General features: G+C 44.0%; 1 protein-coding gene across 7 annotated transcripts; it reads left to right on the top strand.

Moving 5' to 3' along the window:
- The first annotated feature begins 1 nt into the window (after window position 1).
- Window positions 2–24736, top strand: UROS (uroporphyrinogen III synthase). 7 transcript variants are annotated; one of them, XM_081267985.1, is made up of 12 exons: window positions 7–219; window positions 5593–5621; window positions 5721–5790; window positions 5892–5979; window positions 6171–6254; window positions 7314–7410; window positions 9898–9972; window positions 14308–14382; window positions 19401–19481; window positions 20149–20234; window positions 21177–21275; window positions 24290–24736. In XM_081267985.1, exons 4-12 carry the CDS (start codon window positions 5917–5919, stop codon window positions 24425–24427), a joined length of 798 nt encoding a protein of 265 aa, XP_081124111.1. In that variant the 5' UTR covers window positions 7–219; window positions 5593–5621; window positions 5721–5790; window positions 5892–5916; the 3' UTR covers window positions 24428–24736. The 7 variants fall into 7 exon arrangements, with proteins under 7 accessions (XP_081124114.1, XP_081124111.1, XP_081124110.1 ...); XM_081267984.1 differs by having other exon boundaries at window positions 7–411; XM_081267986.1 differs by lacking the exon at window positions 5721–5790.
- The last annotated feature ends 12 nt before the right edge of the window (window positions 24737–24748 follow it).

Genomic DNA, 24748 nt, shown 5'->3' with positions numbered 1-24748 from the left:
GCCGGTGCGGACGCGCGGCCGCTCACCTGTGCACTGCGGCGGACCGGGGGCTGGTGCTGAGGTGTTGAGTTCCCTGGGGCGCCCACTCTGTTGCCAGTCTCCCTGAGCGCCTTCGCTGGGACCGCGGGGTCCCGCCTCCCACCGGTGTGGGCCGAGTGCGGCGCGTGGCGCTGGGCGGGCTCCCGCTTCTTGGCCCTGGGGCCTCGCGGGGCCCGCGAGGTAGGTGTCGCTGCCCAGGGTGCCAAGGAAGACACGGGCATGCGGGCCTTAGCGATGTGGGGCCGGCCGGCCAGGCTCCTGGAAGCCCTCTAGACCACCTTCCGTGCCTCGGCGCCGGTCACGTGATCCGAATTGACGGCCTGAGCCTGTGACAAACAGGAGAGGTACCCCTCAGCGGCCGCCAGTGAGCAGGTGGAAGTACTGGTCCGGGTTGTCACGTGTCTGGTTCGAGAGAAGCTGGAGTTGCGGACGTTTACAAGAAATAAGATCGTTAAAGCCAATCGTGAAAATGAGAGGGAGACCAATAAAGAGGAAGGGGACCAGGGTGGGCAGGGAAAGGAGAAATACTGGCGTTGTTGTTGACCGAATTATATTGCTATTTCGTGTGCACGTGTGAACATGTAACAACAAACCCCGCTATTATGCATAACTACAATGGACCGATAAAATATTGGAATCCAAATTCATTAAAAAGAAAAAAAAATTCCCAAATAAATTTGCGTCCACCAGTCGGGATTACCGCTCGGGGTAGCAATTTTCAGGTCCTTATAAAGGCTATATGAAAGAAGATCTTTAATTAGGGAAGCCGTCAGCTTTTTGAGAATGAGATATATGGTTATCCATTTTCTTACACTGAAAAGGAATGCCAGATGTGTTTCGAAAAACAGAATGAGCTGTCCTTAGAAGTAAGGTGGTCATTGTGTAAGAGGTTTATGTAGAAGCATGGGAACTTCTTGTCAGTGGTTCTTCAGTAAAAGTCAGTATACCCTAAAGGTCTCCACTAGTTCAGAGTCCTCATGATGGTGCCCACCAGGCCATGTGATGAATGTTAATATACTTAAAAATTAGGGCTGCACATCTGACGGAGTAGCTTGAAGTGGCCCGATTGGGCCACACAGTTGTGCCAGAATTCTATAATGTGCACCTTTCAAAAAGGCTAAGATTAGAAAAGAGACTTAGAATACACCATGCAAACATGACAATAGTATGACACTGAGACATTATGGGTAATTTCTCTGCTTGGTTATTTGTTGTTGTTTTTTGTTTTTGCATTGCTCCGTATTGAACCCAGTATGTCCTTGTACATGATAGGCAAGCACTCTACCCACTGAGCTACACCCCCAGTCCTCTTTGTATTGTTTTTAATTGGAATCATATAGTAGTCTTCGTGTGTCAGTATTTCCTTCCTTGTTATGACTGAATAATAAAACATCGCATTGTGTGTATATATTACATTTTGTTTGTCAACTGACAGTTGATGGACACCATTTTAGTTATTTAAATAATTCTGCTATGAACATGAGTATAAAACCATCTCCTCAAGCTCCTACTTTCAATTCTTTGGGGGTATGTAACAACTGATGGATCATATGGTTTGTTAATTTTTTTGAGAAACTTTGCTTTTGTGTGTGTGCAAAACTTTCACAATGAGTTGCTAAGAGAAGAGAGTAACAGTCTTTCTTTGGGCCCCCAGATTGGTTCCTAATCTCAAAATCATGGTCAGAATATGAACTAGAGTAGCAAATGTGAATAAATGGCTCACCTATGGTTTTGATAGTCAAGAAAAATAGATTACAGATCCCAGGGGACATCCTTAGTTAGGGAATGGATTGATTACCACTGTCTCAATCTTACTATTTAGTACAGAATTTGCCTTAAAAGAGTAGAAAGGCAATCTAGAGTGATTAGCTTCAGGCTTGGATTCAGACTGTCATTTACAATCTGTGTGATCATGGACAAGTGCCTCAAACTTTGCAGAGCCTTTTTCTTCTGTGCTTTCGTATATGGATGATGATATCTACATTGCAGACTTAAATGAGGATTTTAGTCTTGCATGTAAAATGCTTATTAGCCCAGTATGATAGCTAATAAGGTAATTTTATGTGTCAGCTGGACTTGATGAAGGGATGCCCAGATATATTAGATTATTTCAATGTGAGTCTGTGAGGGAATTTTTAGAAGATTAGTGTTTGAATCCACTGACTGAGTAAAGTGCATTGTTCTTCCCAAAGTGGGTGGGCCTACTCCATTGAGGGCCTGAATAGAAAATAAAAGGCGAGGGAGAAGGAGAATTTGCCTCTGTCCTTCATCTGCCCTTGGTGCTCCTGGTTTCCAAGCCTTCAGACTTGGACTGGAAACTACTCCATCAGTCCTTCATACTACACCACTAGCTTTCTTGAGTCTCTAGACCAAGAATTCTCTTTTAAAAAAAAAAATTATTGAGCTGCTACAGATGCTAGCCAGAAAGGGACCGAATCCTGGATGAGTGCCACAGTTACCACAGCAAGGCTAGGTAGCAACCGGAAAAAATATCCACAAAAGCCCAAAACACTTTTATAATGAAGATTTGGGGAACGAAATCATAAAGTTGTTTCCAGTGAATTTATGTTGGCTATAAATAAAAGGGGTGGGAATCACATGAAGTGAGAAAGGAAATGTGGGATAGGAGGGCATTCCATAAGGAAAAGTTCTTGTTAACTTCTGGATTGGTTGGGGTTAGTAGTCCAGAAAGTCTATCCAGAAGCCAGAGAGGTGGTGGTGCCTGGGGTCAGCTCCCAGAGGTTTTAACTCAAGTTTTTAACATAATTCAGGACTGTAGAACATCTGTTGGATTGGGTCACTTTAAGACATCTCAGAATTTTTCTTTTCACTCTTGCAAGTAACAATTTGTGGGACTCCTCAGCCTCTGTAATCACATGAGCAAGTTTCTCCTACATTTCTTTGTAGATACAGATATATCCTGTTGGTTTTGTTTCTCTGCAGAACCCTCATAGTAAATAACACTAAGTACTCAATAAAGGGCAGCTGTTGTTACTGCTGATACAAAGAGCAGCAGGACACACAAAGTGTTTGGGGCTTCGTTCTTACCAGTGAAACCATCTTAATCCAGTCACTTTCCTATTTCTTTAAGCAACCATTTCTTGTTTCAGAAATGCTGGGTAAAGTTAAAAGTGTTTTCCCACAGTGTAAAAGTATTGAGCATCTACTGTGGGAAAGAAGGGCCCTCAGAAAATCCAGCCACTGAGAATCCCTCAGCCAATTTCATAGATGAAGGTATTGCTAGGTCCGAGACGGCTCGCCTCCCTGGTCCCCGCCTCAAGCCGCCCAGCAGGGCAGCGAGGATTACTCTGGGCTAGCAGGAGAGAGAGAGAGAGCGAACACGCCGGGGATCAGCCTTTTATTTGGGGGAAACGAGATTCAGGGGAGAATTCCATCCAATGAAGGTTGAGGGGGGGCTGTACTCCAAGGTCAGGGTCAGTGATTGGGTCTCCAGGGTTAGTGGTCACGAACACCCCCACACGGATGGGCTCTCTCATCAGGAAAGGGTCGGGATAACTCCGACACAGCCAGAGTGCCTCAGGCCCTTAACGGGAGTCACCCAATCACGTGTCAGAATGGCTCCCCACATGAAGGAACTAAAAGAAGAACAGCCTGAGCTGGGCTCAGTGGCACAGAGCTGGAATTTCAGTGCTCAGGAGGCTAAGGCAGGAAAGTTCCAAGTTTGAGGTCAGCATTGGCAACTTAGCAAGACTAGAGTCTGAAAATGAATTTTTTTAAATAAAAGGGACTGGGGTGTAGCTTAGTGGTAGAGCACTCGTGAGTTCAATCCCTAGTACTAAAGGGGAAAAAAAAAAAAAAAAGCAGCCTAGACCAGAACCCAAGCCTCAGCCCTCTTGGGAAAGCTCCTCCTCCACTGCCCTCTTCCTCAAGTTCAGAGTGCAGCCTGTTTATTCACCTGACAACATGTGCTTATCCTGGACTTCTCAGCCTACTTATGGGACTCCAGCACAGCAGAGCATCACCAGCAACAGGTCGCCTTAATTTTATACTGGAGTGGCAGGAGAGGGATAAGGGTAGTAATTTGATTTCTATTTGTTGAATCTTACAGCACATGTGAGGAATAGTTACTATCTGAAAGCCCAAGCTTCTTGCTAACATGGTTTTATCCTAAGAAAATCAGAAGAGAACTCAGAAGGAATATTTTTCTGCTAGCAGTGGATAAATTGATTTGGCTTTCACATGTTTTATAATTAAATGAAGTACTTGGTACTATAGTGATAACTTTATATCTTCATACCTTTGTCTTTCCTAAACATTTTCATTTGCCAAGTTTATAAGAGGCAGATACAGCAGGGGAGTTAAAACACAGAATTTGGGGTATGACCCCCAGCTGCCACTTAGCCGTTCTGAAACAGGACAAGTGTACCTCAGCTTCTGCATAAACCTTATCGATTGAATGCATGTAAAGCCTGGCATGTGCAACAAATGTGCTAGCTGTCTCAGCAGTCCTGTGGCTAGGGCAGAGGTTATTCCAGCTTAACACAGGAGAAAACATGGTCAAACCATGGTAAGTCATAAAGCAGGGACCAGAGCCCATGTCCCTTAGCCCTTAATCCTATGCTTGATCTGTGACACCATGATTCCCTCCTTACACTATTTCCGTAAGGAAACAGGAAGAGGGCTGAGGGTGAGCTCAGTGGCAGAGGTACGCCTAGTATACTAGATGCCCAGGGCTCAATCCTCAGCACTGTAAAAAAATAAAAGACTGTGGGTATAGCTCAGTGGTAGAGCTCTTGCCCATGGAAAGCCTTTGGTGATGCACTGTATCTCCAATATACCTTCACAGCAACACCTAGAGTAACACTTGTAAATAACCAGAAACTATAACTAGCTAAGGTGACATATAAAAGAGACCATCACAGAAAACTGGGCTCTGAATTTCTGTCAAACACATTTTGAGAACTTGAGGAAATACTGCCCATTTCCTTAAATCCCCAATCTTAACACCTGGACAGCAACAATAATTAGAACTTGATTTCATAATAATATATTCACCTAGGTTTGGTTGCTTAAACACAAAGCAATTCATTTTGAACCAAATTTTCCTAAAATGTCCTGTAAATAGTCCAATATTCCAGTAATATAATTAGTAGTCATTTATAATTAGTGGCTCTCAGAGTTAACACACTTCTACTTCACACAGTGTACTCTATTCGGTCTCACCAATCACTGCACAACATTTAAGGAACTTGTGGGTCTAGTGCTATTTGTGGGATGATGAAATCTTTGTTAAACAATCTTTCTTTGTACACATTTATGAGTATCGTCTGGGTTTATCTTCTTAGAAATGAAATTACAGGAAGAAAGATTATGAAGTCTGTAAGACTTTAAGTGTCTACAAATAATTCTTCAGGCTGCTAAATTATCTCCTTATACTTGACAACATTTATAAACATCATTTGAGAAGTGCAAAAGCCAATGCAGTCATTTCCTAAAATACTTATAAGCTGCGTAGTATATTTGTCTTGAAATGGAAATAATTATGAATTTACCTTCATAAATGTAAGATGCTCATTTCTCTATTTGTTATAGATACACCCCAGAGTTTGCATTTTTTTATGGTGAGCCACTGACATGGGACACTTGACTTTCACTGATGGCTTTCATCTGCCTTTGCAAGTGATATCAACTGCTAACATGCCCTCCCTTGGCCTTATCAGTGACAGGAGTCTTCAGAAAGAGCAAGCCCATTAACGCCAAGTCACTGTGTGGGCAGAACAGATCTCTCCAGCGAGAAGTTAATCACCTCCTTTTCATGCTGCCCCCATCTAGTCTTGCTTAGGGAAATTCTTTGAGATCCAATTAAGATCTCTTCCCTTACTTTGTCATAGTGCCCATAAGGAGCACCAGGCAATAATGAAGGTTCTTTTACTGAAAGATGCAAAAGAGGACGATTGTGGCCAGGATCCATACATCAGGGTAAGTGGCCCAAGATTCATTGTCCCCTAAACAGGAGATTTCTTGCTAAAGGAATCAAGGGCCTGGAGCTGGGGTGGTGGAGGGGAGCTGCTAACACTCATACTTGACACAGAATAAAGTTAATGATACTATCCATTCCCTTTATTTGCAGAATAGCCCCTGCCAATCCAGAACTATTTTTTCATTTGCAGGAATTAGCATTGTATGGACTTGAAGCCACATTGATCCCTGTTTTATCCTTTGAGTTTTTATCTCTTCCAAGTTTTTCTGAGAAGGTAAGACTTGTCTTGTCTGAACTCCCTGTCAGTGTTTGGTCTCTAGAAACTGGCCAGCCCGAGACATTTTCCTAGCCCCTTATTCTACCACCAGATTTGAACACAAGGATGGCACACCGGGCTCCAGGAGGCTTCGTCCTGGGCTTCTCTCACCAAGCCTCCCCTGGATCCTCTAGGAAGCCACCCATAACCAGAGGTAGGCCAGGAAGAACAGGGCCTATGAGAGCACCATACCTTTGTGGTTCTCAGAATTCTAGAATCTTCTGTTCATATTCTCCCCTGAAAGACCTCTACATAGCAGACCAGACAGGTATTTTCCCCATTTTAGAGAATGAGACCTCCAGCCAGCCAAAGATAGACCTAGAACTCAAACCCAGGGTTCTGTCTACCACTTCAGCTTTGCATCCAAGTGTAGGAGTAATAAATGTTGCAGGATACATACCCAGTAAAGTCTTCCAGATGTTTCAGATTAAAGCCTTTAGGCTGGAGATGTAGTTCAGTGGTAGAGGGGTAGCATGTACAAGGCCCTCAGGTTGATGCCCAGCACTACAAAAGACATAACAACAGATTAAGTACCCACAGTTTGAGTGATACCAGATCTGTACAACAGCCCAGTGCCTGCTTCGGAGTTAACTTTTAGTGCATTATATCACCATTACTAGTTTTGAAATTTAGGTCTTCAGTATAGGCATCACCTCCTGAATATTGCAGTTGCATTAAGACACAGATCAAGTCTGCCCTCTTCCTGCACCTCAGCCATTCCCAGGCTGGGTCCTGCCCCCTCTGCTACAATCTCCTGGGTTGCACTTGTCTGTCTCCTATACTGTGAGCTTCTTGAGGGAAGTACTATGGTAATTCACCTGTACATCCTAAAAGGCCTAGAATAGTTCCAGGCCCAGAGTGAGCCCTCAGTAAGTGTTGGGGGTGGTGGATGGGTGAAAAGAATTAGCTTGTCTGCTACTTCTGGGAAGCATTTAGAATTCTGGGTCACATAGCTCCATAGGAGATGTTGAACTTAAGCTATCATACAAAATGCCTTTATTGCTTTCTGATGTGCAGCTGTTTCATCCAGAATGTTACGGGGGACTCATTTTTACCAGCCCCAGAGCAGTGGAAGCAGTGGAATTATGTTTGAAGAAAGACAATAAAACTGAAGGTGAGGGTGGGTCTGATCTGGATTCCACTGGGCTTTTATTTACTCTGTTTCTCCCACTGAGACACTAAAGACAGAAGTAGCTGAGCCCTGACAGAGATGTGTGCAAGGTGGTGCTGGGTCCCAAATGTTTCTTGGAAGGCAGCAGACAAGGTGCCTCTGCAGCTTGCTGGGCATTTGTATCTCCTCAGAACATATGAATGCCAATTTATTCCTCTGAAAATATGATAAATACCACTTTTCTCAAAGGAATGATGAGAAAACTTGGCAATGTATGAGAAAATCTTCAATGCCCTGTCAGGCCCTTGATGACAGGCCATCTCCTTGACCCTTCTCCCTTTATCCTTCCCTTTCTTTGGATCAATAGTATAAAAAGGCACAGCCCTTTCACTGAATGCTGGGGTACAGACTGAACAGCCACCTTATTCATAACTGCTGCTGAGCAACCTCCTAGCTAACATGTATGGAGTGCCTGTTGTGCATCAGGCTCTGTGTAAAATACTTCATTATCTCATTGAACCCCAGACAACAACCCAAGGCATACAATACCACAGTCTCACTTTAGAGCTCACAATGCAGAGGCTTGGGAGAGTGACAGCAGGGAGAGTGGTTGGCCCAGAGCTTTGGAGTGCAGTCATCCTGAGCTTGGTGAGCTCCTTGACCTCTCTGCTTGTCAGGTCCCTTGCCTTTGAGCAGGCCTAGTAGTCCTCGCACCACAGTAGTACTCTTCTACTCACTAGCTGGAACTTACCACTTTGTGCCACTTGCTGTCCTTGGTCTTTACCCTGTGAGGTGGATTGGTAGTTCCACTTGAAAGATGAGGAACCTGAAGAACAAGGAATGCAGTGCACAGTCTTAAGTTGCATGTTTGTGACTCTTGCAAGAGTCCAAGTCCCAGAGAAGGCATCTAGGAGGTTGCCTGGAATAGTCATCATGAGTCACGTGGTGATGGATTGTCATTGTCTCCACAAGCTGGGCTTGCTGCAGACCTGTACACATATGGGCCTCCTGCTGAAGAGAGAGCCTGTCACTGCCCCCAGTGGGGTTTGGGGTGCCTTGTCCTACAGTTGTATTTTTCCATTTGTATGTGCTTAGAAGGAGAAAGTTGTAAGAAAGGAGAAAACCCCAGAGTCCTGCAACTTTGTCATGCTTTGCAGTTTAAAAAGCATTTCCCATACATGTTTTTATTTTGATTCTCATGACAACGGTATGTGATAGGGCGATAACATTAACTAGCCAGGGGTCCACAGCTGCTGAAGGGGCAGAGCTGGCTCTGCAGCGAGGCTCCTCTATCCATCAGTGTGCTCACTCCATCACTGTTCTGCTGCAAACCTCAAGAAGCACTTTGTTAGGGGAGGGGGGGATAGTAGGGGTTAGGAAAGGTAGCAGAATAGAACAATTATTAATAGCGAATTATGTAAAATTGTGGATGTGTAACCGACGTGATTCTGCAATCTGCATTTGGGGTAAAATTGGGGGTTCATAACCCACTTCAATCTAATGTATGAAATATGATATGTCAAGAGCTTTGTAATGTTGTGAACAACCAATAAAAAAATAAAAAAAAAACTGAGAAAGTTAAAAAAAAAAAAAGAAGCACTTTGTTACCCTGCTATGGATAATTTCCCAATAAATATTACTTACACTTGTAGGGTAGGAAAAAAGGTAAAATTCAATTTTGAGTTATTGTTTAAAAAGGAATTTCATTTGGGATATAAAAAGTAAATTCACCATAACACTGGTGAATTTAGGGGAAAATTATGCTCTTACTAGATTTTAGGACAAAAAAAAAACTATTATTTGTCTTCTTAAAATGTTTTAAAACCACAGTGGCCATATAATATGTATATACACGATCCATTTTCTTTTTGTATGTCCTTAATCCATTTTTAAAAGATCTTTCCTTGTCATAAAATGGTAGTTTACTGTATTTTTATATTGTGTTTATTAATGAAAGTGAAATTTATTATTTCTACTTTGAACCATGGGTAAATGAACCCTTTCATTTGAGATTATATTTTGTTGATCACTTTCAAATTTATTTCCCAAATAAAACATAACTATTGATTTATTAGACATTTAAGTCTAATAATAATGTCATTTTTTAATGACCAGTATGTTTTCTTTAAAAGTCTATTTTTTAAAAATTTTAATCTCACCATGCAAATTGATTCTTTAAGTTATGTTTATTTTCTAGTACATGTTAAAAAATGCTTCTGTGCCAATTGTGGAAATTGTTATTTCAAGCAGTCATATTTAAACATTTACCTAAGTGATTTTTAAAACACCCTGCAGAATATGAACAACAGGAAAATGGAATTTTAGTTTGAGATGCTGTTCTTTCACATTTGGTTATTAATAGTTTGCTTTGCTCATGAGTTTCTTCGGGTGAACAAACAACCTTGGGCAGCAATCCAAAACTTAAGCAACCTTGGGCAGCAATCCAAAACTTTGGTACTTACAAATCAAATTTAATTTAATATTTTGCAGTCTGGGAAAAGTCTCTGAAAGAAAAATGGAATGCCAAGTCAGTGTATGTGGTTGGAAATGCTACCGCTTCTCTAGGTAAGGAAGTCAGGTAAAAATAAAGTGCCCCAAATGGTTTAGCCTTCTTTATTTTTGTAAAATACATCAATTCAGTTTTTAAATGTTTTTATTTACAAAATTTGCACAAAGTTATTAATTAGTTTAAGTATTTAATGCTACTGATAGGGTGCAGTGAAATAAATATATTAAAACATTTCTAAGTGACATTAAAAACTGGTACATCTTTTAAGAAATTCTTGATCAGTACATATTCAAAAGTTTTATTTAAATATTCGTAAACTTTGACCCATGAATTCCATTGTGAATGTACTCAATGCCAATGAATTATTCTTTGAAGAAATGGCTAAAATAGTAATCTCCATAGTGGTTTATTAGTTCTCTAACACACATAGAGTGAATTGTTGAGAGTTAATATTATAACACTTTAAATATTTAGAACAATGCTGACCAGAAGCAAATAAATTAACCTATAACTTAGCTTCAAAATAGTTCATTTGTCCAAATGAGTTTAAAAATATTGGAGGAAATATTGTGGTATGAATGAAATTAGTACATTTTCCAGAGAACAAAATGAGATTAGGGACGAAATGGGTTGAAAATTGTTAGACTAATTATAGATGACTCCTGGATCTTGTGTGCTGATAACTTGCCACAAGCTCAGCAAGTCAACCAGGTGAGGGACTCAGTACTTAGTTGCCAAAGGAACCACCTCCACTCTCCATGTCAGTTCTCCAAAATAAGTTAAGAAATTGCTTTTACTTTACTGTGTTTTTTTTTTAATGAGAAGAGGAAAGAAAATAATACAGGCAATTTCTGACTTGTGTCCTCTTATGGTTTCTGGATGTCCCTCAAAGGCTTATATGATGAAGACTTGGGTCCCCAATGCAACAGTGTTGAGAGGTGGGGCTTTGGGGAAGCAATTGCATCTTGAGGGTTGTGACCTCAACAGTGGATTAGTCTGCTGAAGAATTAATAATCTGTGTAGACTATTGAGAGGTGGTGGAACCTAGTTGGAGGGAGTGGTTCCTTAGGGCCTATATCTTTTCCCATCCCCTTTCTCTCTGCTTTCAGGCTGACATGAACTGAGCAGCTTTTCCTCCACCACACCCTTCCACCATGATGCTCTGCCTCACCTTAAGTCCATGGGCTGAAACTTCTGAAACCATGAGCCAAAATAAATCTTTCTTCCTCTAAGTGGTTTAGGTATTTGGGTCACAGTGATGAAAATCTGACTAATTCATCTACCCCAAACTCAACTATTCCATACACATTATAGTTATAAATTTTCCAACTTGGATTTTTATACTCTAAAGTCAGATTTCTGCACATTAGCTGATAAAGATTTTGAGCAATCACATATCCTTCAGTTTGACTTTAGCAGCATCACTATGCATTTTGCTCTTCCATTCTGTCAAATGAAATGAAAATGAGCAAACTGTCTTGAGACCTAGAACAGCTGAGTGACTGGTCAAGTGCATGATCCAGTGCAGCCCTTTATCTTAAGTTTGTGGGTTTTTTAAAGAATCAGGGTTAGTTGGCTTGTGGGATGATACACTGTAACTCAGCCCCTATCCCAAGGAACACCTTCCATCTGGCTGCCCAAAGGTAGGGTGCCCACCACCCAGGGTTGTACCTGAGAGCTACATGTGGCCACTGCTGCTTGGTTTTATAAACCCAGACCAGTGACCTCCTGGGTGACAACTTTGCAATAACAATTCAGAACTCAGAAAAACATATATATTTACACTTTTTGAACACATTGTCATCTACAGTTATTAATATCATTCATGACACCTACTGTTTGGAGTTTCTGTTATCCACCAGGAACCATGCCATGGTTTCTCATTTTCATAAAGAAATTCTTTAATAAGCCCTGTTTTCTAATTTAAATAAAATGAAACAACTGAGCCTAAGGAGGAGAATGTTATTTGCCAGGGTCACAAACAAAGACAGTCATTGGCTGACCAGTTTGATCTGTGACAGAATTTTTCCAAAAGCACCATACCCCACTGCATCAGCATACAGATGTTTTACCATTTTAAGCCATTATCTTTCTATAGATATAATTTACATTTCCATGGTTTCTCATAAATGTTGAAAAGATTTTTAACGGTCTTACCCATAACCTTGTTAATATCTTCAAATATCATTTCTTGATCAATTTTGATTTTTCACCAAGGATTTCATTTTACCTTCTGATTTTCCAAATGGCACTTTTTCAGTATAGGCATCAGCTGGCAGATTTCACTCCACAGGTTTACACGAGTCTAAAAACTTTGATCCATTGTGGCAATATCCTAATGTCTCAATTGTTAAAATATTCTACATCAGGTTTGTCCATGATTGGTGGGATTTATTATTTATTTAATGCAACTTTAGATAATCTGCAGTTTCTCTGTCAGCCATTGACTGGGGAAGGCCCTTCAGATGGACTTGTTCAGGCCCAAGTGTTGGTTGAAGCTCTTGAACTGAGTTGGAGCAGATCCAGCCTTTCTACACCCAGGGCTGAGGCCCTAGACCAAACACACATTCTCCGAACATTATTTAAGAGTCTTTGTAGGCTTCAGGACAGACTAAATATTCCCAGTCCTTGGCCTTGCAGACAGAGCTAGAGCCACTAACTGCTCAGACCCGCAGCTTCCTCCTCTCTCAGGTGCAGGAGTAATTGTCTTGTTCACAGTGTTGTAGTAGGAATCAAATGAGCAAGTGCTCACTTTATAGACAGCAAAGTATATGTGCATTAGTATTCTAGTCATGGTTCCCATTGTCTTAGTACTTAAGGGACAAATGTATATTGATGTCAATACAATAGTCCCCTGCACCACAGGAATATGATCCACCACCACCAATAGAAGCCTGAAAACTCAGATAGTACCCACCCTACATAGGTTATATTTTTTTCCTATATGTACATACCTATAATGAAATTTAATTTATAAATTAGACAGTAATGGTTAACAGTAGCAAGGCATGGTGGCACATGTTTATAATCCCAGTTACCTGGGAGGCCAAGGCAGCAGGTTAAAGGTCAGTCTAGGCAACGTAGTGGCACCCTGTCCCAAAATTTTTATAAAGTGATGAGGATGTAACTCAGTGGTAGAGTGCTTGACTAGTATGCACAAGCCCCGGGTTCAATCTCCAGTACAACAATAATCCTCCCTTGCATCTTTCAGTAAAAGAACCTTCATTATTGCCTGGCGCTCCTTAAGGACACTGTGACAGAGCAAGGGAACAGATCTGCTGTGTTAAGTTACAATCTTAGGGGAAATTCTCAGGTTTCTTTTCTGTTCCTAGGGTTTTTTAGGATTCCTTTGTGCATTGAGCCCTTTAAGACCCAAATAGGGCTGGGGTTGTGGCTCAATGGTAGAGTGCTCGCCTGGCATGCATGAGGCACTGGGTTAGATCCTCAGCACCACATAAATGTAAAATAAAGATATTGTGTCCACCTAAAACTAAAAAATAAATATTAAAAAAAAAGACTCAAACATGTGGGAGACTGGGTCTGTGTTTACACTACAGCCTGAACAGTTTACATATGCATGGCATTTTTCCCCTTTGACTCAGCAGATTTTATCATCCATAAACTAAAAGCTCTCATTTGTTAATGGCCAGCCTTTTTGTGCTCCTAAATGGAATGCCCACACCGCTTTTCTCCAAGAAGTCCCACATTCTGGAGCACAGACAGCAATCATCATTCTCGGCAGAGTAGCCACCAGTTTGCTATCTGGAAAAGTGCCTTGGTCTTCTGCACTTTACTCAGTTCATGAATATGAGCCTCAAAAAAAAGGACACCCCCTCACCCTAAATGACCTACATTTGTAGAGTGTGGGTCCCTGTTGTTAGATTGCTGTGAACCCCTTCCTGACCTCCCTTCCATCTCTGTCTGGGTATGTCAGCCCACAATCCCTCTCTGGATGCGGCTTGTCTTCTTCACAGATGAAGGCTGTTTAATGACTCCTGCAAAAAGCAGTAGCTCTTACATGCTCACCATCTCCTGACTAGCTGATAAGAAAACAACCTTTATTGGGCTCCTCCCAGGATGCCAGTAGTTTGCTGTCATTATCTCACTTGATCTTTGAGACAGTCCCATAGGGTTGACATTTCACCTCTTATAGATAGGCAAGTGGATTTCAGAGAAGTGAGTTAAGTCCTTACCCAAAATTTAAGGTCAGGAGTGAGGGGCATGATCTGTCCTTCATGTCTGAGTGATCCTCCTACCTGGCTTTGAGAAGAGACTTTTTTTTTTTTATTTGTAAAGTGCATGTCTGTATATTTGCATACTAAAAAACAACACAGGAACCAAAGGACTTCAATAACCACTTAAAGAAATGACATTTCTTTGTTGTTTTCCAGTCAGTAAAATTGGCCTGGATGTAGAAGGAGAAAACTGTGGAAATGCAGAAAAGCTGGCTGAATATATTTGTTCCAGTAAGTAGAAAAATATCACCCCAAATGAAGCCCATTTGTGTTGTTTTTGACTTTTCACAGCCATCACCTAGGGAAAAATACTCCTGGTGTGTTCCCAGTAGTAATGCTGATTAGCAATCAGCTTGTAAGCCACTCCCGACCATAACCTGCTATATGTGTCTGGCTGTACTAATTTGGGATTTAGTCCACTTCCTTCTATACCAAAGGACTGGAGACAACTTGAACATTACACATAGTATAATATTTGAGAACGGGAACAGCAGAGAGGCCATCTGTAACTTCTAAGACAGCAGAAGCTGCTGGTGCAGATGGAGACTTTTTTCCATCTTGTCCTTTCCCGTCCTCTGAGGTACTGCTTCCTTCTCTGAATTCCCTCCCACTAAAACTTGCTCCCAGGTGAAGAGCTGACTGTTTTAATAAGCTCACTTTTGGGCAGCAGTAGGTAGTCCTGGATTTAGAATGGGGCTGTTTCTAGGGATTTTTGCATTTATATGAGGATTAAACTTTAACTTTAGGCCTTTGAAGGATGGCGGGGCAAAGACTTTTGTAGTGTAAGGGATGGAGAGATTGGATGTGCACATATCCTTCCTCTAGATTGCACCTCCCTTTCTCTCTTCCCATACATCTAATCCACCCGCAGACTCAGGTTTTGCAGCATGTCACGCAACCACAGGAGACTTAGAATTCTCTTGCCTTATATTTTTGAAGAGGAAGCCAGGGCCTTGCTCCTCAAGATCCTAGGCTGGCAGATGCCATCTGTTCAGAACTGGTGTCTTAGTTTGGCTACTGCTACTCCTGGGATCTCTCTCTACCCACAAGCTACTTCTGACACCAGCTATGTGAGGTTTTTCCTTATGTCAAACACCAGTTCTCTAACTCTCCAGATATGAGCTGGACACTGCCCAAAGCTAGTGCAGACCCCACAGTTAAGGGCTCAGTCTTGCAAGACTGTCCAACTGGGCTACAGATCAGAGCTTCCCATAGCTCCCTTCTCAGGCTCAGTAACTTGCTAGAATTGACTCACAGAACTCAGGAGAACACTTACGTTAACGAGTCTGTTATAAAGTACGCAAGCACACCGGTAGACAGCCAGAAAAAGGGGCACATAAAGCAAAGACCAAACACAGGTGCTTCTTCCTGGCAAGGTTGGGGGACATTACCCTTCTGCATGTGGACGTGTTCCCTGGCCCCAGAGGCTCTCCAAACCCATAGTTAGTGGGTTATAAAGGTTCCACTGTGTAGGCCTCATTGTCAGTCATAGACCATTGGTGTTTGATTCAGTCCCTGGGCCCTTTCTCTTCCTTGGAGATCAGGGTGAGGGACTGAAAATCCTCTGATTACATGGTTGGCTCCTTTGGAACCAGCATCCATTCTGAAGCTGTCTGGGGCCACCCAGAGTCACCTCATTAGCTTGCTTTGGGTAATGCAAGATACTCTTCTCATGCCCGTCACTCAGGAAGTTCCAAGGGTTTTAAAAGCTGTGAACCAGGGTGAAGGCCAAATGCATATCTCCTATTACACCACAGTGTCACAGAGGGGGTGTCCAAAAGAAAGTCAAGTAAAGAAAAGAGAGAACCAAAGGCAGGCTGCACTGTAGTTTGTGTTAGATGTTCTCCTGGGCTTGCAAAGTCCCTGCAGCCTGGCCAACTGGTTGGGCGCACCTTGGCATTTTGTGAGTAGTATCTCAAATTGTCTACTATCTTTGTTACTGAACCCAGGTTTGGAAGCTCATTATGGAAAAACTATCTCTGAGAGATGAGTGTTAGTGAGGAAGGCTTTAGTCAGTGGCCAAAGAATAGAAGAGGATCAACTCCTCTATTCCTGGGAGCTGAGTTACAGATACAGAAAAGGAATAATGGGAGAGAGAGAGAGAGGGACTAATAAAGAAAAATAGGAGGAGATCTTCCAGCAACTGGGTGCCACCTCTTGTCACACCTTTCATGGTCTGATGTTTCCAGTCATGGTGGCTGGTATTGTCTTTAGCCTTGAAGTGGGGAGAGGGAGAGAGTCTAGGCAAATCTAAATCATGTTAACCCTATATTGGAGTTTTGGATGAAATATTTCTCAAGTGATCAAAGTGTTTACATTTGACTCAAAGGTTAAAGCAGCAGAGGAGACAGACGAAATATAAAGGCAGAGATGCCAATTAACTGACACAGGCTTGGTAAACATTCTGCCCTTATCTTGGGTGATACTGGTCTGCATTCTTTGCAAAGCCTTTGTTAACTTCCTCTAATTTATCACCAGCATGTCTGGGGGCCCTGATAAATCTTCCATTTGCAATGACAATATCCAAATAAAATCCAAGTTGACTGCTAACGAGGATCTTCACCTTGGTTTTATCAAAGCATTAATGATTTTCTCTTCCAACTTTGAAGACCAATTTCAAAAGCCAAAAAATCTACTTCCAATGCTGTGGTAAACAGTCTGATTCTTAGTTATTGCTTATTTATTTTAACTATGATTTACCATGAGACAGGCACTATTGTAAGCATGTGAAACTGATAAATTATTTAATCTATTAATGTGTGGAAATCCTCTTTCTCTCCCAGGTCCTCTATTCTAATGGAAAAGCAATTATTACAAGTTAAATGGTAAAGTCTGGAGGACAGTTATAACTTGAAAAAGAAAGAAGAGGGAGAGTCAAAAGCATTACAGTCAGGCACCATGGCACACACCTGTAATCCCAGCAGCTTGAGAGCCTGAGTCAGGAGGATTGACAAGTTCAAAGCCAGCCTCAGAACTTAGTGAAGCCCTAAGCAACTTAGTGAGACCCTGTCTCAAAATAAAAATGGCTGGAAATGTGGCTCAGTGGTTACTCACCCCTGGGTTCAATCCTGGTGCACTGCAGTTCATGTGGAATGTCCTCCTGGACTTGTAAAGACCTTGTAGCCAGGCAGGCTTGCTGGGCTCTTCTTCCGTGCCCTCAACTGATCTCTGTATCCCAATTATCTGTGATCCAGGGCCCAGTGATTGCACTCTCTTGGAGACCTGGAGATGATCTTAGTTTTACAGACAGGCACATTTTCTCTAGTGAGATGACATTATTAAAAAAACCCATCACCTTTTGTTTGTACCTTCAGCTTCATAACACTCTCCTAAGTTTGCAGCATTGTTGCCCTTCAGCCCTGACAACCCAGAATGCCAGGCCTCCTTCCTGTGAGAGGAAGGGAGGGCAGACTTTGGACTGTATCAGTCACCATTCTGTGTTGGCATTCGCTATTGTGTTGGTCTCTTCAGATTGGAAACCAGCAGTTTACTATTGCATTGCCCTGTTTAGGTTGAAGACAAGTCCACAGGCCTTAAGCTTTTCCCAAAAAAGAATGGATGGTCTTTGACTCCTCAAGGGGAACTAGCTCAGGAGATTTAACTGCAGCAGATGGCCCCTCCACAACAAAGAGTTTCCCCAGGACGTACTCAGGTCTTTCTATCATGTCAGTAGGGCCAGGCCTTTACAGTGAAGCCAGCTGAGCTGATTGGACCTGTGGGAGCCCTGAGTGCCTGCAAGCCAGACTCTGGGCCAGACACCTCTAGTGATGTGAGAGAGATAAGCACTCACCTCAGGGATCCCTGCAGCCCAACCTCCTGAGTGCCATGGAGGGACTTCCAGCCATCTAGGAATCAGAGGATAAGAATGAGCAGCTCAGTGCTCCAGTGGGCCCTTGGAGGAAATATGGCAGTAGGGAGATTCTTGAATCTTCTGAAGGTCCCTTGCATGCCTTTGGGGCTAGGCTTGCTGGAAAGTTAGACTTCATGTTTTGCTACTGGATTTCCACTGCTGCCCCATGGAGAGCCGTAACCCCCAGCATCCTGCACCCGCTGTCCCACCACACATAGACAGGGAGGAATGTCTGGGCCCAGGTTAAGAAAACAGCTCCTGAACATGGCATCTATGTGTGGGAAACATTTCTTCACACTGGAAAAGAGGACTCAGCTGGCATCTGTGGTCAATACCTAACAATTTCCTGATTCTTTTATGTTGGAACTGATATTTACAGAGTATTATAGATGAAGAAAACATCCAGCAGTAGGAAGCTGTTATACATACTAACTTAGAGTAACATACATGTTCTAGTTGCTTAGCTGCTGCTTCATGGAGATGCTGCTGGGTGGGGAGAGCTTATTTTGCTCTACTCACCAAAAAACATGTGTTCAGGGAGACCCTAAGGATATAGAAAAAATATGTAATGTCCGTGCATGACCAACACCCATTAAAATTTCTTGCATCTGGTAGACAGATGTGGGGGAAACAGTTGATTCTACCAAAATGCCTTTTTTTTTTCATATTTGGGGAAGATTCTGGTGTCTATAGCCCGTTAGTATTGTTGAATAGTAAATGTTGCATGTCAGCATTCAGATCGCCTGCTGTCATTGCTATTCTGCAAAGATTTTAGAGCCAAAAACGTCCTCAGTCTTTGCAAAATAGAGATGGGGTGGAGGGGCGTGGTGAGAGGCAGGGTCTTTCTGAACATCTTGTCTCTAAGCCCTTTGGGCATGTGGTCTTATGGCTGCTGGCATAGCTAGGAGAGCAGTGGATAGGAAGCCTGTCTTTGTTGGAAGTGGCTACAGCACCCTGACTGCCGGTTCCCTGCTGACCCATCCAAGGCCTCCTCTAGAAGTGGAAAATCATCTCAATGCCAACACCACTGATCCTTACCTTTCTGACTAAGGTAAATTGCAAACTTGCTTTCTAAACAGTGCTGACAGGCTGGGAGCCACTTCAGGACCAGTGGGAGCAGGAAGTATGTAGAATAGCCGCTTCTTTTCCTGAGGATGTTGGTTTTCTAAGCACCTTCACCACATACCTCTCATTATCTTCATATAATCGTCTTCAAGGTCAGCAAGGTAGCAGTTGCTCTTCCCACTTACAGATGCCAGAACCGAGATCCAGAAGCAGAGCTGGTCCTGGAGACCTGGACACCTTCATCCTCCCAGGAGCTGCCCTCCCCGGGCCCTGTGCACAGGCCTGCCCCCTGAATTTTTACAAAGTTTTTTAAAGTCTGGTTCTGTGTTTGCAGGAGAGTCACCAGCATTTCCTCTTCTCTTTCCCTGCGGAAACCTCAAAAGAGAAATCCTGCCAAAAATGCTGAAGGACAAAGGTGACTAAAGCACATTGACCACATCACTGGGGATAGTGCCTTGAGACCAAGAGGTGCACATGGTCATGGAGAGGCAGAGCTGGGATGTAGCTGGAGCTCCTGACTCATAGTCTCTGCCAAGAGCTGTCCTTGGGCTTTGTTTCCTGGCATAAGCATCCTATCTGTGTGAAATTCATGGAGTGGCCAGAGACAATCCTGTATTGTCAAACTTACACAAACATGGGAGCAAAAGCACCTGTGTGTACAAACAAAGGCTGTAGTTTCTGGGTCTTTATCCTTTCTCGGCCTCCTCCATTGTGGGGGCTGCTCCTCAGTGTTCAGCAGGCTGCAGAGGACTAGCTGGTCCTCTTGCCCTCAGTTCTGCCTCTCAGATTCTGAGCTCTTTGTTCCAGGAGGACTGTGCTGCACTGGGAGATCCCTACCAACTGCACACTGGGTGGTAGAGGTTCCACCGTGTTCCTAGGGCAGTAAAGTCTGTTTCCTTGTTTGTTTTTTTAATATTTTTTTAGCTGTAGATGGACATGATATCTTTTATTTATTTATCTATTTATTTGTTTGTTTGTTTGTGTTGTTGAGGATCGAACCCATGACCTCACACATGCAAGGCAAGCACTGTACCACTGAGCCAAAACCCCATCCCCTATTTGCTTGTTTTGATTGTGCCTAGGAATTCAGATGGAAAGCATAACTGTCTATCAGACGATTCCACACCCAGGAATCCAAGTGAACCTGGACAGCTACTATTCCAAGCAGGTATGTGGTATTTCCAGGGAGACACCTGGCAGGACAGCCCCCCACCCAACCCCTGTGGTGAGAGTATAGGCTGAGTGGCATGAACTTGTAGATGCTGATTGTCTACATTGTTGCAATGTTCCCAGATAAGAGACTTTGAGGAAGTGGCCTTTCCAAGACTCCATTTTGGTCTGTGAAAGGAATAGACTTATCTAGTAAATTTGTGGAAGGATTAATAAGGAGATAATTAATAAGGAGATACTTAAGCAAACCTCTTTGTACAGCATTCAAGGTATATGCAAGCCTGAGGTGCATAATGGCCTTGATGTTGCCATTGATTTCCATCATGTGGGGGCAGAGGCTGAGCCCATGCTGGGAGGAGCCCTCTGTCGTGTCTGTACTGATTTTGGGAGGCCTAGGGCAGGAGAGTGGACAGCTCAGACTGAGTTGATTGATGTCTTTACCATTTGTATTCAGAAGACACCTCTGCTCTCCTGGGACAGGCTTCCTGATGCCTTGCCTGATTCTGGGGGTCCTGACAGGACAAACCAAATCAGAGACCATGCAGGCCATCTGCTCCAACTAGAGGAGAGGGAGAGGTGACAGTGAGTCAGCCTGACTCAGTGCCATTGGACCACAGGCCCTAGGGGCATTGTCCAGACTGCTGGGCCTGTGGGCTCTGTGGTGCCCATGTTCTCTGGCCAGACACAGCCCTGAGGGCCAGCAGAGCAACCAAGGGGCCCTGTTCACCAACCTGTCTGATCACGGCCTGCTCTTTGAACAGTTCCTTACCAGAATTCTGCCTCTGTGGGTCAGAAAAATCACAACATAACTGTGAACTACTCCTGGTTGGAGCTGCTGGATGCCTGTGCTTGGGGTGTTAGTGCTGATGGAGCTGGGGCAGGGGCATCGTCTCCCCTCAGTCTCCTGGCAAAGGATGGGTCTTGTTTCCTCTTCCCCCAGGGTGTCCCAGCCAGCATCACGTTCTTCAGTCCCTCCGGCCTTACATACAGCCTCAAGCATATTCAAGAGTTGTCTGGTGACAGCATTGATCAAATTAAGGTATGGTTTTTCTATGGGCTTTTGGACTTTTTCAAAAGATTAGTATTTGGGGGATTTTTGTTTTTGTTTTTCCTTCTTTGCTGCTAGGATTGAATGGGTACTTTACCACTGAGATACATCCCCAGTCCTTTTTTTTTATTTTGAGACAGGGTATTGCTAAGATGCTGAGGGTCTCACTAAATTGCTAAGATTGGTCTTGAATTTGCTGTCCTCCTGCCTCAGCCTCTGCAGTTGCTGGGGTTACATGTGTGTGCCACCAGGCCTGGCTTGCTTTGTTTTTGAATCTTCACTGATTGTGATAAGGTTTCCATATTAAGTCACAGCACCTTGGACAGGCCTAGCAGATGCCCATCAGAGAGCTCTGTAGAGTTAGGAAGGTAATACCGTTTTCTGGCTGGAGCTCTGCCAGATTGCTAAAACTCTTTGAAACAGGGGGATAATTATCTCTTTGTGGCCTGTGTGGACATTATCTGTGTAGACATTGTTCTTCCCTGCATAGCACCAGTCCGGGACTAATGAGAGTTCAAGTGAAGTCCTTAGCTTGGTGCTGAGCTTAGGCTTGGTGCAACTTTTGGCATCCTTCCCTTCCCTTTTTCTTTCCCAGCTAGCCACTAGCCATTTTGAAATAGTTACCTATTCTTTAAAAAAAATCCCTTTTTCATGTCTTTTAATGTTAAGGATTTCCATTCACACTTTTTTAGGGCTGGGGTTGTGGCTCAGTGGTAGAGCACTTCCCTAGCATGTGTGAGGCACTGGGTTCGATTCTCAGCACCACCTCTAAATGCATAAAATTAAGGTCCATTCACATTTTTTAGGGACTGTATTTGTTACAAATTCACAACTAATTGCAGCCCTGTGGTGTTTATAAAGGACCTGCCCTTGAATTGGCCCAAAGTGGGTTGAGGAAAGAGGCTACCAGCACCATTGAGTGCTCCCTGTCGTCAGGGAAATGAGGAGCTTTATCTGCCTATCACAGGTGCATCTTCTGTGGGGCTTCCAGACTACTTTTCCAGTTTCAAGGTGGTGTATTAGGGTCAGAGCTGTGCCCTGCCCTCCATCTCACCGCTAGGAAGAGTCACAGTTGGAACCCAGGACGATGTGTTTCAGGCTATTAACTCAAGCTGTTTAGAGTAGGTTACTGCTGGCATCATCCATGGCAATACATCATGGTAGTCCCAGGGCTGCTGTGTGGTGGATGAAGCTCTTCTAGGTGTAGCTCAAGTGATTCTCAAGCCAGTCCAGGCCCAGGTATCCAGGAAGATTTGGGCAATTTTCCTCATCACAGGTAAGGAAACTAAGGCCCAAAGAAGCTGAACAATTTGCCCGACTCGTATCATGAATTACTAGGAGGCCCAAGACTCACATGTGGGTCCCTGAAAAGGGAAAAAATTCCTAAGTTTTGCTGTTAGAAAGAGGAAAGCAAGAAGACCCAGAAAGTGCTCAGTTGGTAACTTGCACATAATGAGCACTTACGACATCGGAGTGGGCCAGTAGCTGTTCTGCGCTGGCGCAGTTCTAGTTCTTGTCCCTCCATGCCATGCTGCTGCTCTCATGGACCCCGAAAATGACCCAGATCCTGGGCAACCTGAACAGAAAGGTGCCACAGAACTCACCCAGGCTCCTGAGGTTTGTCTGCTTCATGGGGAACCTGACATTTCCATTCATACTTTTTTAGGGCTGGGGTTGTGGCTCAGTGGTAGAGCACTTCCCTAGCACTTCACCCTCTTTCTAAACAAACCTGTTTAAAAGCACAAATGGACCCTTGAAATCTCAAGTGAAACTCAAGCTGTTTAGAGTAGGTTACTGCTGGCATCATCCAAGACCACACAGCAGCTGGGGCCTGGTGAAGGTGCCTGACTTAGATTTGGCACAGCCCATTTCTCAGCCCCTCCAGACATCCTCCAGTTCTCAGCAACCACAGTCACCTTGCAGGTCAACATATCATGTATGAGTAGTTAGATGCCACTGGGGCCATCAGCACTGCCAGTGCTGGGAAGGAAAAGTAACAGAGATGACAGTGTCAACAGTTCCTGGGTTGTTCCTGAGCCATGAAGTCTGTGTGCATCTGTGGACTCCTTCATCACTAAGACTTAGCGCTGGCTCACAGGCACTGAGACCTGTGGGTTGGTGGCTTGGTCTTTCTGCCTCAGCTCGGCCCCAGATATGCAAGGTATTCTTCCTCTCTCCCAAGGAATCTTTGTGGGACCCATTGTTTATATACAGCTCTGCACAAAATGTGGTCATCTCAAAAAGTCAAGAGGGTAACTTCTGGCCTGAATTCACTACTTACAGTGACTTGGGAAGACCATACACAGTTCTGTAAATGCCACAAAGGAGTAATTTCAGAGCAGTAGGTGAGCCTTTCATAACAACTACCACCAACAAACTAATCAGAGTGACTGCATTGCCTCCTTCCCGCATGCCCCTCACAGTTGACTCACACGCAGCCTGTGAGGTGGCCTCTGTGACTGGAGGTCGCAGGCTGGCGGTAGCAGAGCTGGTTGGGAAGCAAGCTGCTGACTGCCACATGGAGCTGACTGGCACACTCAGCTCCTATCAGTGGTCAGCGGTGGGAAGGAGCGTTAGCACTGGGCTTCCCAGGGCCAGTGTGGGAAGACTGCATCCCCCATAGGGTGCTGTCCTGTGACCACTGATGCACCCACAGAGGAAAAGAGCTCAGGTGGGAAATCACTCTGCAACCCGGCTGTTGGCCACTATGGGCCACTCTTCTGTCACAGCTGCTCTGCTGAGATGTGTTGGCTGCTTGCTGGTTTCCAGTCTCAAGCAGTTTCTTTCTCCTTTCTTATGTTTTTAACTTCTTATTGAGATGTAATTAAAACCATAGCATTCACTACTTCACTGATTTAGTATGTGTACCTTCAAAGTGTACAAATCAGTGGTTTTGGTCTATACCGACTAAAGCCGAGCTGTGCCGTGCTGTCATTTGCTTACCCCTCATAGGCGTGATGTACCGAAAGGCGCTGGCTGAGGCTCTGTCTCTTCCCTCTTTGCAGTTTGCAGCTATTGGCCCCACCACAGCCCACGCTCTGACTGCCAAGGGCCTGCCTGTGAGCTGCACAGCAGAGAGCCCCACGCCTCAAGCGCTGGCTGCTGGCATCAGGAAGGCACTGCAGCCCCAAGGCTGCTGCTGAGTCAGCTGTGGCCCTGGCCTCATGTGGCCTTCTCCACCTGGCTTCTTCCCCATGGGGGAAGGCAACATCAGATAGCGGCTCTGGAGAAGCTGCCACCATCAAACTCCTACCTCATTCCTGAACGGAAGCACCTGGATGGGAGGTGGGGTCAGCCCGGGGCCAGTGTCAGGCCTCCTTGCATGTCATTGCCCTCCATGAAGTCCAGCTTGAAACCAGCCAGGTGCATGTGGTTCCTCGACTGTGCAAGAGCTTCCTGTGCCCAGCAGGAAGGAAATCAAATAAAGCACCCTGGCTGCATGTGCCCACCGAGTGTGTGTCTCA

Source organism: Spermophilus citellus, assembly GCF_964194105.1.
Source record: "Spermophilus citellus genome assembly, chromosome: 15".
NCBI lineage: Eukaryota > Metazoa > Chordata > Mammalia > Rodentia > Sciuridae > Spermophilus > Spermophilus citellus.
The sequence above is the reverse complement of the archived record's forward strand: the minus strand, read 5'-3'. Positions and strand labels throughout refer to the sequence as shown.